Source organism: Sciurus carolinensis, chromosome 6 (assembly GCF_902686445.1).
Source record: "Sciurus carolinensis chromosome 6, mSciCar1.2, whole genome shotgun sequence".
Taxonomy (NCBI): domain Eukaryota; kingdom Metazoa; phylum Chordata; class Mammalia; order Rodentia; family Sciuridae; genus Sciurus; species Sciurus carolinensis.
Genome location: NC_062218.1, coordinates 52,128,048 through 52,142,161, shown reverse-complemented (window position 1 = coordinate 52,142,161; position 14,114 = coordinate 52,128,048). Strand labels below are relative to the sequence as shown.

Below are 14,114 nucleotides of genomic sequence, written 5' to 3'. Positions count from 1 at the left end.
AGGCAAGACAATGGGGAAGAGATAGCGTTTTCAACAAACAGTACTGGAAAAACTACATACAACATGCAAATCATGAATCTACATACAGACTGTACACCTTCACAAAAATTAATAATGAATCACATATAAAGATAAAATGAAAAACTATAAAATTCCAGAAGAAAACACAGGAGAAAATCTAGATGATCTTGAATTTGATAATGACTTTTAGATACAATACTAAAGATACAATCTATGAAAGAAATAATTGATAAGTTGGAATTCAATAAAAGTAAAAATTTCTTCTTGTCTAAGACAAGAGAATGAAAAGATAAGCCACAGACTGAGAGAAAATGTTTGTAAAAGACATATTTGATAAAGGCCTGCCATCCAAGGTATGCCAAGAACACTTAGAGCTCATCAATAAGAAAAACATTGATTAAAAAATAGGTCAAAGACCTTAACAGATACTTCTCCAAAAGAAGATGTACAATTGGTATGCTCTATAGTTTGGATCTGAAATGTGTCCCAAAGGCCCATGTGTTAAAGTTTTAGTCCCAGTTCATGGTATTATTGGGAAGTGGTGGAACCTTTAAGAGATGGGACTTAATTGGAGTAAATTAGGTCATTGAAGACATTAACTTGGAGAGGATATTGGGACCCCAGTCCTTCCTCTTCTTCCTGCCATGAGGTGAGAAACTTGCTTAAACATGTGCTTCTATCATGATGTATTCTACTACCAAAGACCCAAAGCAATAGGAGTAGTCATTCATGGACTGAGATCTGTAGAAATGTGAGCCAAAATAAACCTTTCTCCTAATGAGTTGATTATCTCTGATACTTGTTACAGTAATGGAAAGCAGTCTAACGGTAAGCAAGCATATGACAAGATGCTCCATATATATTATCAGGGAAATACTAATCAAAATAAAGTTGAGACATCACTATATATCTATTAGAATGACCTAAAATCAGAACACTAGCATCAAATGCTGGCAAGGTTGTAGAATAACAGAAACTCATTCGTTGCTGGTGGGAATACAAAATGGTACATATGATAGCTTTGGAAGACATTTTGGTACTTTCTCACAAAACTATACATATTTTGTCATATGATCTAGGAATTACATTATTCTCTATTACATAAAGGAGCTAAGAATCATTTTATATTTATATTATGTAACATATAATACATACATTTATATATAAACACACATATATAGCTATATTTATATATAAATATATATACATTTATATATAATTTATAATATATACTTTTGAAATATGCTTATGTATTTATATGTTTATATATTTAAATATTAAATATTTATATATTTAAAATAGATATCACTTATATGATAATGACCACAAAAAATAAGCATCTACTAAGCTAGGGGAAAAACATCTACTTAAAGCTGTTCATACCATTAATAAAGAAAATTAAAACTCTTTATTGAAAGCAAGAAAGAACTAAACATTATTATATTCATGAATAAGAATATTCAATAACATAAAATGTCTGTTCTTCCCAAATTATCATTCTAATAATGTTTTATAATAGTTTGACTATGCATATTGGGGGGAGATTGAAATGTTGATTCAAAGGTAAAGCCCAATCTTAAAGGGCTACTATAGCCAAGAGATTTACATGCAAGAATAAAGTAAGAAACTTGATCTATCAGATATCAAACTCATTGTAAAAATTAATTCTCTGTGTTTTTGGAAAAGATGTAGACCAACAGATCAATTAACTAGAACAGAGACTAAAAATTCCACATGTTTATGAAAATGCGATATATGACAGAGGAGACTGCAAATCAACTCAGAAAAGATGGACTATTAAGTAAATGGTGCTGGGTAAATATTTTATTTTTACAGTAAAAATTAATCTGTATCCCTATCTCACACAGTATACTTAAAAGTCAAATTTATGTGAATTAATAGCCTAAATATGAAACTGGAAAGAACCATTGACTGACATCTTAATGACTTCAAGATAGAAAAAGATTTTTTAAACAAGACACAGCATGCACAAACCAAAGTAGGAAATATCCAATTTCACTAAAATGAAAAATATTATTCACCAAAAGATACTCTCAAAAGTTGAAAATTTGAGCCAAAAGATTGGGAAAAAATTTGTGATAATACAAATGAGGAAATCTTAATATCCATAATAGATACTGGATTTCCAAAACCATTATCAACAACAAAATGGGACCCAATTTAACAAGCAAAAGATACGATCAGATACTTCACAGTGAGGAAACAAGGAAAAACATTGAACCTCAATGAAGTAATGGCACATAGATATTTTAAGTGGTTGGATTGGTTTCCTAGGGCTGCCTTACAAAGAACCACAAACTAAGATGCTAAAATCAACATAAATCTGTTGTCTCACAGTTTTGGAGACTGTAAATCTGAGAGAAAGTGTTGGTACAGAACAGACTATTGGCTGTAGGGAACAAATGAGACAGACTTCCATGAGTCTGTCCTAGCTTCTTTGTTTGGCAACAGTCCTCAGTATTCCTTGGTCTGTGGTCTTATAATTCTGCTCTCTGCTTCTTTCTTAATGATTTTCTTCCTTTGTGTTTATGTATTTTGGTATCTTTATGTAGTGTTTCCTCCATGTGTCTGTATCCACATTTTCCTCATTTTATAAGGATACTAAGTCATTGGATTAGGACCCAGTGCTAATCTAGAATGAGAAAGTTGTATAAGAAGCTAGTCTAGTCAGTTTTGTGTGGCTGAGACCACAATACCCAACAAGAACAACTTAGAGGAGAGTAAGTTAACTTTTGTTCAGAATTTCAGAGAGGTCTCAGTCTGTAGATGGCCAACTTCATTACTCTGGGCCCAAGATGAGGTAGCATATCATGAGGGAAGGGACCAGAGGAGGAAAACTGTCCTCTTCATGGCAAGGTCAGGAAGGAGGAGTGGGGAGGGAAGGGCCACAGGGAGGATGCACCCTTCCAGGTCACACTTCAGTGACCCACTTCCTCCTCATCTGTCTGTAGTTACCACACAGTGCATTCAAACTAAGATGAACTGATGAGATTACAGCTCTTGTCATCTGATCATTTCACCTTCAAACATTTCTGTATTAATGTAGGAGCTTTGGGGGGAACCCCTCATAGCCAAATCATAGAAGAATACATATATAATGATACCTTTTCCATATTGCTTGATGATACATACATATGATGTAAAAGTATAAAGTCATTTGTGGGAATGATAAACACCAAATTCAAGAGTAAATGGAGACTATAATGCTAAGTGAAATAAGCAGTCCCCAAAAGCCAAAGTTCGAATGTTTTCTCTGGTGGAAGCTAACCCACAATAAGGTGGAAGAGGGTAAGAATATCTATTCAGTAGATTAGACAAAGGGGAATGAAGGCAAGGGAGGGGGAATAGGAAAAGGAAAAACAGTGGAATGAATTCAAAATAATTTTCCTATGTACATATATAAGTACACCATAGTGAACAACACCATTGGGTACATCCACAAGAATGGGGTCCTAATAATAAGATACATTTCATGCTTGTATAATTATATCAAGATTAATTCTGCTGCCACGTATTACTGAAAATAACCAATAAAAATACTTAAAAAAAGAGTAAATGGGACTTTGCTTCAATGGAATCCATACTATACATTTTCTTTAAACTTTTTCTTAAACACACATTTTTTGTTATATTATTTTTATAATTTTTAGTGAATCTTACATAATGCATACTAAAATGAAAATATTAAGGGAAAAATTCAAGGCTGGAACAATTATGTGAATCCAGAACTCTGGCCTTGAACCATTATTCTCAACTAATACATTAGTGCTTCAGTGAAATAAAAGGCACATTTTTAGACCAATTTTTCATAATCAAAATTGTGTTTAATTAGGCATCATGTTCTAAAAAGTTAAAATAATGCAGTGAGCATTGGTTTCATGTTTTGTAACAAAAAATGTTACTTGCAAAGCAAATAAAATTATAGGCACCTCCCCCCACACACATTGTTAGATGAAATGCAGTAACTGAATTGTTTCAAGTAATTATTTGATTGAATTTGCTTTCAAACTCTCTTTAGATTAAAAGGAAATACTAAACTAACATTTCAAAAATTTGTCTCATCACATCTATGCTCTTACTCTTTGAAAAGTGAATAATTAAAATATTTACAATAAGATAGCATTGTAGAGGAATTGAACTCTAAAAGGTAATTTATTAATACCTGTCACTATAAATCTGATAATTTCTCACAACAAAATACCACTTTTGGTTTTTACTTTCAATCATTTGATTAGACAACATAAATTTCAAGTATTTATTTCATGCTTTTGAACAAATGATTGAGTTCCAGGGAAAGGGCAGACTCCTGTTCAATACCAGTTATTAAACTTTTGTTGGTATGTTCTTTTTTCCCCTCAATAACTTCTGATTTAAGTCAAGATGTTTCAGAATCAAATCTTTTCTCCATTTATTTTTTTACCTAGGATTTCCTAGAGAATTGGAAACTTAATAAATACTTTAAAGAATGAGGAGAATGTAATATCCACATGCAAATTATTTTCATAATAGTTCCTCACCTGAAAGGGCTTTATTTATTTTTTAAAAATATTTTTAGGGGCTGGGGAGATAGCTCAGTTGGTAGAGTGCTTGCTTTGTAAGCACAAGGCCCTGGGTTCGATCCCCAGTACTCCTACAAAGAAATACTTTTAGTTGTAGATGAACACAATACCTTTATTTATTTATTTATTTATTTATTTATTTATTTATTTATTTATTTATTTAATGTTGTGCTGAGGATCCAACCCAGTGCCTTATACATGCAAGGTAAGAGCTCTGTCACTGAGCTACAAACCCAGGCCTCCTTATTTATTTTTTAATTTCAAGCTCTTTCTCTTTCACAAAGGCCATCCAATTCTTTCTCCACACTTCTGAGAAATTATCAGTAGAGAGATCACTAATACTATTACTTTTTATTACTATTATTACTATCATTGTTTAATCTTTATTGAAGATTATTACATGCCAGTGAATTGTATTATGTACTTCAATATTCACAAATTTGTTATCATATCCATTTAACTATTGAGGAAACAAATGGGCTAATTAATTTGACCAAGGTCAACTGAACAGTGAATATATGTTACCTCTCTATTCACTTCCTATATGCTTGTGTACAGCATATATGCTAAATGAATTAAGCTAATTTTCAGTTCTAAGGAGTAGAGACTAAGGTTCCATTGTTTTGTGTCTTGTCACTGAAATCCCAGTGCAATTCTGGGCCTGCAGGAAGTACCTGACAGGGATAAAGAGCAGGGAAGGAATGATATCATCAGAGGAAGGTGGATGGGGATGATTAGATGCTCAGTTTTAAAAAATAATTTATCTGGCATTTTGATTGCATTTCTTGTAAATTTTCAATAATGATCAGAAGATCACATTTACCAAATTAAGCAAAATTAATCTTTTTAAGCCTTTTTTCCCTAGTGATTTGCAATCAAAATCCACAGTTCTGAAAAATTATAATTACCCTACTGCTTTGGTACTTGAGGATAAGGGATAAATAAATTTAGAATAGTGTTTTTAGTTTAAAACAATTCATCTTGGTTTCAATTACTTGGAAAAAATTTAAAAAATTAATTGAAAATTTTAGAAATCAATTTTGTAAACTTCTAAGTAAAATTTCAACTATTTATCATATGGGTTATTTTCTCCTTCATTAAAAAAATCTGCTATGATTTGGGAATGATGGCTAAAAACATCAATTACTGAGATGCTCCAATTATTACTGAGCCTTCAGTAATGACAGGAAGTTCAAGGTTCACAACAAAACTGGCTTAACATCCTTCTATCTTTTATCACTAACTACACTGAAATGCTGGTCTTATTTCAAATTTACTGTGAAAAGTTCAAAAGTATTTATCCTTCATGAAGTGTTTTAGAGAAATTTCACATGATGGATGATGTATTGTACCCCGAATCCATAACCTGACAAGTTCATACTCATATCTAGTAAATTAAAATAAGGAGTAAAAGCAGAATGATTGGAATTTTTGTTTTCAAATGATATCATCAATAGTGTCTGTTATAAAGCTAATTTTTCCTTAGGTTAAATTCAGAAGCCTTAAAGAATAAGAGCTTAACTCTATTGAGGAACTTCGGGTTGCACCATTTGGTCAGACTTATCTTGGATTCTGTATTTTTAACATAATAAAATAATTATTCTTTAATAAAGAAGAGATAGCAAAGTGTGGACATGAAGAAATGCAACATCATTCTGCTTCTATTGTATATCACATTATTATTAGTCTAATAAAAAGTTATATACAACTATTAGTCACCTGTAAGCTATAGAATTATAGCATGGTTATGTCCATACTTTTCTTCCTAGCATTCATCCAAGTACTTAAAAATTTGTTTTAAATTTTATAAAATTAAATATTTGATGTATTATGCACATTATTTATGAGGAAAAATATGAACTACTTGGGATTTCTTTTAATTTGGTTAAAAATGCTATATTGACACATATTTAAGTAGACTAGTAAATGACAGTCCTCATAAATATGAATGCTACTTAAAGTTCTGTAGCTTTCTTGAAAAGGAAAAAAATATAATTCATTATTTATTGAAACATTTAGAATCCAACAGATGAAAGTGCAATTGCTCAGTGACATATATACTAATTTTTTACATTTACATATTGCTAAATCTGACAATTTTTATTCAAGTAGGTTCTTGATAATGTATATATTTAATTTTTAAAACTTAAATTTCTTTTCTACTGTGTTTATGTTCTCAACTATATTTTCAGTTTTATCTTTAGAGAATTCAGATTTTAAATAATTTTTCATTATACTCTTTGGATCTGCAACTGTATTTTACCAAACTATTTAGTTCTATATTTGTGAGGAGATTTCAAAAGGGGGAATGGATGCCTTCACAAATCTTAAAAAGACTTCTTCAGAGTCTGTAGTCAGTATTGCCAAGCACACTTAACGTTTTTCTTTTCAAGGCCATGAATCATCATGAATGACAGTTTCATTGTTGTGGTATGCTGAAATGATTGAATGGGAACTGTGCCCAGCTTAATCTATCTCCAAATACATTGTCCTGTTCTGTATATATTGACCTGACTGGATTTTCTTAGATGCTTTAGTGATTGCTCTTTTTTGTTTTTTGGTCTTGGAAAATCCCAAATTATGAAATTTAAAGCTCAAATTTGAACACTGTATTAAGACTATTGCAATCTGTAGTGAGCCTTTGCAAGTTATCTAGAGTCAACTGCTTTGGGGCCTGCATTCTGCACTTTTCCTTCATTTCAGACATATAATCAGAAACTATATGTGAATCTTGTTGCATTATATGTTTATTCTAGTTCATTAGAAGTACCATTCTTCACCTATGTTTGAATGGGATTAAATTTCATTTTCTTGGTAAAAAGAAAAACAGTTTCTGGAACAAAGGCATGGAAATCTCTTTTTTTTTCAATGTTAAATCATTCCATTTGAAAAATTCAGTATTGTTTCCCATGCAATAAATGGTGAATATTTGTAAATGTGTGAATTCCAAAGTACAGGCTATGTCAGCACAAATCTAACACAGATGAACGTATCACCTAGGGCTATTAAATTTAGAACTTTTGAGTGACAGATGCTGCAGGCTTTCAAAAGGAGTGTGGCTCACAAGGTTAAGAGCAAAAGAAGGCACTAAAAAAATTTTGAAGAGAAATTTAAAAGATATAAGTCAGTGCTATTTTTCTTTTTATAAAATTCTTCCTTTTTCATCAAGCTTGGGATTTCTGAAATACCTCCTTAATTTGGACAAGCAAGGGTTTTCTAGATGGAGCTCTAAAGTGTTTGCCAGAAGGTGGCGGCATAAGCCCTTATTGCTTTAGAGCTGTCCCAGGTGCTGAAACCAGTTACAGAGATTAAGTGAAGCTCGGCGGCTAGCGACCAGGGATTCCACCAAGTTCTCTCCCCAGAGGTTGCAAGGTACTGTAAGAAATGCAAAAGACCACATAAAATGCAGGATCTCACTTACAATACATAGGTAAAATATTCTGAATTTACTCGCCACAAAGCTATGGGAGGTGGCAGGGTTCGGTGCATTGTAATAGGTATCGGTAACTGAAAAGCGTGTGTGTGTGTGTGTGTGTGTGTGTGTGTGTGTGTGTGTGTGTGTGTAATACATACCGAGCTGATTTTTTTCATCACTTTGAGATTCAGCTGCTTACCGGTCCTTATCCTTTGACACATCTTTTATAATTCCTTCTCCCCAAACTCACCATGGTTAAAAGGGGGAAAAAAGTCGGACAACGTCCTCCAGGGATGTCAGGCAGGCAGGACTGTTAGATGATTAATGGGGGCGATTTTTTAAAAAAAATCTAAGATATACTCCATCTTCTTTCATTAATTAAAAACAACTTACAGATTGATCCAAGGCGTCCACCTTCCCATTAAATCTATGTCTCCTTTTTTCATTTTCCTATTGCCACTTTGGGATGTTGGCTCTATTTAAGAATTTGTCAGAAATAAGAGCCAGTGGTAGTTGGAAAGGGATTTTATTTTTCCTCCTCGAGTTTGGCTGGGAGGTGGAGTTTATTTGTTACAACATCGGTCTGACCAGCAGATCAGTCGTCTGTAAGTGAATTTTGAGTCTGTCCGCAGAAAGGGACTTGAATGTAAAGACGCTGAGCTAGAAGGAGACGAGGGCGGGGACCCAGAGGAAAGAGACACTCAGGGTTGGGGAAGTATTAGGAGGGGAGGGTTAGCGTGGGAGGGAGGGAGACTGACTGAGCCACACATAGAGGGATAAAGAAAGGAAGGTGAGATGGAAGAGGGAGAGTAAAAGGGAAGGCTAGCAGGACGAAGTGGAGAGGAGGAAGCTGAAAAGAAAGAGAAGAGACGGGAGGAGAGAGTGGGGAGTGGGAAGGAAAGAAAGAGAGGAGGGTCACAGAGTGACCCTGGAGGATGGGGTTTCTCTATTCCAGATACTTCTGGGATTGGAGACTGTTTGCTAGTGGAAAGACTACGACTCCAGCAGCCAGTTGGGCAGCAAGAAAGTAGAATGGACCGCGAGAGACAGACATTCCAGCCACCTTTCCGCCGCCCAGAGATCCGGGAACTGCTCTCTGGAAAACCCTAGTTTTCTAGCTGGAGCTTCTGAGCCCTCTGGACCGCGGGAGTCAAGGAAGCCCCTAGAAGCTGCTGTTTCCAGTTGCCTTCGCCAGAGCAGTAAGAACTTCCTGCCTGACTCCCTGAATACCCTCGCTCTGAAACTCTTCAGGAAAAGAGGCAGAAGACCCTAGGGGGAGGGGCGAGGGAGATCCTCCTGCAGTCTTTAGCCCCTTCCCCCTCCCGTCGTGCAGGCAGGCATGGAAGTGCTCAGCCCTGGCCAGGGCAACAATACCACATCGTCCCAGGGACCCTTCGGGACAGGCGGCAACGTTACTGGTATCTCCGACGTGACCTTCAGCTACCAAGTGATCACCTCTCTGCTGCTGGGCACGCTCATTTTCTGCGCGGTGCTGGGCAATGCGTGCGTAGTGGCTGCCATCGCCCTGGAGCGCTCCCTCCAGAATGTGGCCAACTATCTCATCGGCTCATTGGCGGTCACTGACCTCATGGTGTCAGTGCTTGTGCTGCCCATGGCCGCGCTGTACCAGGTGCTCAACAAGTGGACTCTGGGCCAGGTCACCTGCGACCTGTTTATCGCCTTGGATGTTCTGTGCTGCACCTCGTCCATCCTGCACCTGTGCGCCATCGCTCTAGACAGGTACTGGGCCATCACAGACCCTATCGACTACGTGAACAAGAGGACGCCCCGGCGCGCCGCTGCGCTAATCTCACTCACTTGGCTCATTGGCTTTCTCATCTCCATCCCGCCCATGCTGGGCTGGCGCACCCCAGAAGACCGCTCAGACCCCGATGCGTGCACGATCAGCAAGGACCACGGCTACACTATCTACTCCACTTTCGGCGCTTTCTATATCCCACTTCTGCTCATGCTGGTTCTCTATGGGCGCATCTTTCGAGCCGCGCGCTTCCGCATCCGCAAGACCGTCAAGAAGGTGGAGAAGACTGGAGCCGACACCCGCCTTGGAACATCGCCTGCCCCTCAACCCAAGAAGAGCGTGAATGGACAGCCAGGTAGCAGAGACTGGAGGCGGGGCGTGGAGAACAAGTCAGTGGGGGCTCTGTGCGCCAACGGCGCGGTGAGGCAGGGAGACGATGGCGCCGCCCTGGAGGTAATTGAAGTGCACCGCGTGGGCAACTCCAAAGAGCACCTGCCACTGCCCAGCGAGGTGAGTGCTACTCCCTGCACCCCCGCCTCTTTCGAGAGGAAAAATGAGCGCAACGCCGAGGCCAAGCGCAAGATGGCCCTGGCCCGTGAGAGGAAGACGGTGAAGACGCTGGGCATCATCATGGGCACCTTTATCCTCTGCTGGTTGCCCTTTTTCATCGTGGCTCTGGTTTTGCCCTTCTGTGAGAGCAGCTGTCACATGCCCACCCTGTTAGGTGCCATAATCAACTGGCTGGGCTACTCCAACTCTCTGCTCAACCCTGTCATTTACGCCTACTTCAACAAGGACTTTCAAAACGCGTTTAAGAAGATCATCAAGTGCAAGTTTTGCCGCCGATGATGATAATTGAAGAGTATCGGGCTAGTAGGGGTCACAGGACCCTCCCCATTCACTCTGCCTCTCCAAGCACTCTGGAATTAACACCTCAGATAACTTGCTATTCTTCTTTTTCAGCTTTTCGGCCCACGGCTTCCAGATCTCTCCCCCTCCACACCCACTACGCCAGCGGAGGGCGCTCTCTGCGAAGGGTCCCAGGCTGTGGGGCCAAAAGCCGGGGGAACTCGCAGGGTCTATGAGAAGGGCATTGGTCTCAGCATTAGTTTTGATTCCAGCAATCACCTGCTTCCTCTTGTCCCCCAAAACGTCGGGGTGGAAGTTTAAGCCTCAACCTTTCAAGGCAGAAAAATTCAAACAAAATAAACTATACACATCCTCCATGCTCACTGACAACTTCCACCCGTCAGCACGACTTCTAGAACTTGGACTTTAAGGTTCAGGACTTTGCTCCATCTCTCTCGCTCTTTTGCCCTAGAAAAGGCGGCAACTCTTTACGTCTCATGGTCTCATCCCTATTTTTCCTTCCCCCGCTTCCCTCTCTGCAGTCTTCCATCCCTAAACATGCCGTTGCTCGTCTGGAAAGGCGGTAGGGTCTGCTTTTCCCTTTGCTAGTAGTGCATCCGGAATTACCGTCTTACTCCGTAGGTTCACAGAATAACTCTGAGATGCACTGCTCCTGCTTGCTGTGTTTTCTTGGACTTCAAACAAGTGGCTAGAAGGTGTGTCTTTGAGTGGACTTGTAAGTAAAAGGCCGGGCCAGGGGGTGGAGAGTGAGGAAGGAATTTGGACCTTTTTGTTTGGGTTTGCCTTGGTGTCAGCACTCACCAAAGAAACTGACAATCGGTGGGAAAAGTGGACTTTTGTTTGTATAGATTTCGGGCGAGTATGTATGTCCTGGCTTCGCCACTTACCTGTGGCGGGAGGCGCCCGGCGGCCCCAGTGTGCTGGAAATACTGAGAGGTCTGATCTCCAAGCTCCTCATCAGCGGTGTGCTCGGCTAGCTCGCCGTGTACTTACAGGGTTCAAGTTATTTTGCTCAACCTCAAGGATGGGTTAAAGTGCTGATAAACAATTAGCTAGGCTTTGCTGAAACTGGCGGGCGCTAGGTCCCACGGAGCTCTGGGAACTTAAGCGCTACAAAACTCTATGAGGTGGCTTCGCAGGGAGTCAAAGAAGGGCTCTCCAAGGTGCGCGTGCCGGGATTCTAGCTCCTTTTCCCGTGGAACTCGAAACAGCATTTTTAATCCATAGGATGCAGACTTTTCCCTCCTAACTCACCCTTTTGTCCCTTTCCAATCAGGAAGCAGCTCTGTTCAACCTGTAACACCAAACACTGCACTGGATTTGTTCAAGACGTCCAGCACACAAAGTTAGCAGAACTTTGCTTTTCATATAGGAATTATTGAACTTTGAATCGAATGAGTCCCACTAGGTTAGAACGCTCTATAATCCCAGAGGCAGACACCTTAAATAGTGGGACCCTAACCGATTGGTTAAGAGGTGATCTCTGGGAAATCTCTGAGAATCTTGTGGGTATTATATTTGCTGCCTGTTCTGGTCGTTCTGCACCTGGGGTTTACTGGGAATCCGGCTGTGTGTCCTTAGAATTCATGGAGCACTCAAAGCTTTCTCTCCCTAATCTCACCACTTTTGTTGAGAAACCAGTTATGATCTTTGCTGCCCCCAGGAAAGGAAATTTTTTCGGTGCTCCGTTTGAATGTAAATTTCCAGTCACATGATGAGATCCAGAGGTTTGTCATAGTTAGATCCTAGCTTCTAATTTTTGGAAGAATAATGGTTTTGTTTTCCTGTAATTATACAAAGTAATTGGTTCTTACTCTCCTCTTCCTTCAACTGTATGTTTTGAATGTTTGCATCTGTCGTTTTGAGAACTGTGTTGTATTTTTACAGATTGCAAAAATTGCCAATGAAATGTTCACTTGTGTGTAAGAAGGTGAAAGAACAGCTCTATTATGTGAAGCCATTGTATTGTTTGTCAAACCGAACAAAGCCTCTATTTGGTTTCTTTCTCTCTAAACTGGGAGTAGGTATGGTAATCCACTTAAATAGAGGAAAATTTAAGAACTTTGAGGATAGCTTGTCTATGCATATGAAATGCTGATGCTGGGCCCTGGTGAAGAAATTAAGGCAGACTTCTTCCATACAATGATTATCCATTTGAAAAGTCTATTTCTTTTTTGTTGTTGTTGTTGAAAATAATCTAAGTAGGATTATATGAAAAAACAAACTTTTCTGTATGTTTTACTAAATTTATAGCAAATTCTATATTTAAAATAATCCAAACCCCAAATTTGCTCCTTCAAATTATGCCTTGGCCAACAAATACTACATTAGAAATTTTGAAATTTCTACTTACTTTTGTCTTTTACAGGATTGTATGGCTGTGATTTGGGGACATTTCTTCCTGCTTTAGAGGCTTTACACAAGAATGGGAAAGAAACATTCAATTGGAGTGTAATTGCCAAGCAATAGAGAAATTAAAGTAATAAGTGCAAAAGAGCTGCATAGCTCTAAAGATCCCTGATGCTTTTTTTCTTTTAAAGTACTTGTATTAAGGTAAAGTATTTATGCATCAAAATTGGCCTTCACTTTTCCTTGTAACAATTAAGGACTTCAATAATGGCAATGCTACAATAAACTGATATCACTAAAACATGCATCTTTATTTAATTGAAATCTCTGTGCACTTGTGTTTACTTGCAAAATTTTAAAATTAAAAATGAAAATACAGTTATTAGGGGAAGACCCTGCTATACAACACTGAAACATGTCCTAGATGAGTAGTTTCTTCTTAAAAAATTCTGTCTCTGGAAAGAGGATGTTCCATCTCACGGTTTAGGCATGAAATCATGCATTTTCCCTGACTGACCCTTGCAGATAGGCTTTAGGCATCTGTCTAATTAATATGGATAGGGTGAGAGTCACATAGAGGAGAAATGCAGCTCCAGTAGAAGCAACAGAGGCCCATCCTGCTTTTTAAAGCAGGGAGAGTACAGAGATGCATTCTCTGTCTTTCCTATGCACCCAGCTAGAAGAAAATTACCTTAGGTTTCAAAGAAGCGGCTCATGGTTTGGGGGGGTCGTCACCTCTAATGAAAGTAAAGGAGCATTTTCCTTTCCGACTGAGTCTAATTTGGTAATGGGGTTCTAAGACTCACTACTATGTTAAATATAATTCTTATGCTCTTTCCCCCTTACTGGGATCATCAGTAACACCTCTCGTTTCTATTGTTGTATTTGTTAATCTTACTGCTTTTGTGTGTGTGTGTGTCAGAATGATGGCTGCAGGGCAAAGAAAGCAAACCTCAAGGGTAAACAGAGGTCAGTGTTGTTATAGCCACAGCAGAGAACATTCAGGAGCTGCATGAATCCGAGTTTAGGTGAAATATGTAGATAAATACATTATCTCAGTGATGGAGAATGAGAAGTCTCTGGAGTTTCTCATTTGAAATATGTTACATAAATGTATGCT

General features: G+C 38.3%; 1 protein-coding gene and 1 pseudogene across 1 annotated transcript; one reads left to right on the top strand and one right to left on the bottom strand.

Moving 5' to 3' along the window:
• LOC124986314 (RNA-binding protein 4-like) overlaps positions 1-7,858 on the bottom strand; it is a 29,899-nt pseudogene extending 22,041 nt beyond the window's left edge.
• A 986-nt stretch (positions 7,859-8,844) lies between these two features.
• Htr1a (5-hydroxytryptamine receptor 1A) lies at positions 8,845-13,259 on the top strand. The gene has a single exon (XM_047556357.1). The coding sequence runs from the start codon at positions 9,356-9,358 to the stop codon at positions 10,622-10,624; it is 1,269 nt and encodes a 422-aa protein (XP_047412313.1). The 5' UTR covers positions 8,845-9,355; the 3' UTR covers positions 10,625-13,259.
• Positions 13,260-14,114: the final 855 nt, after the last annotated feature.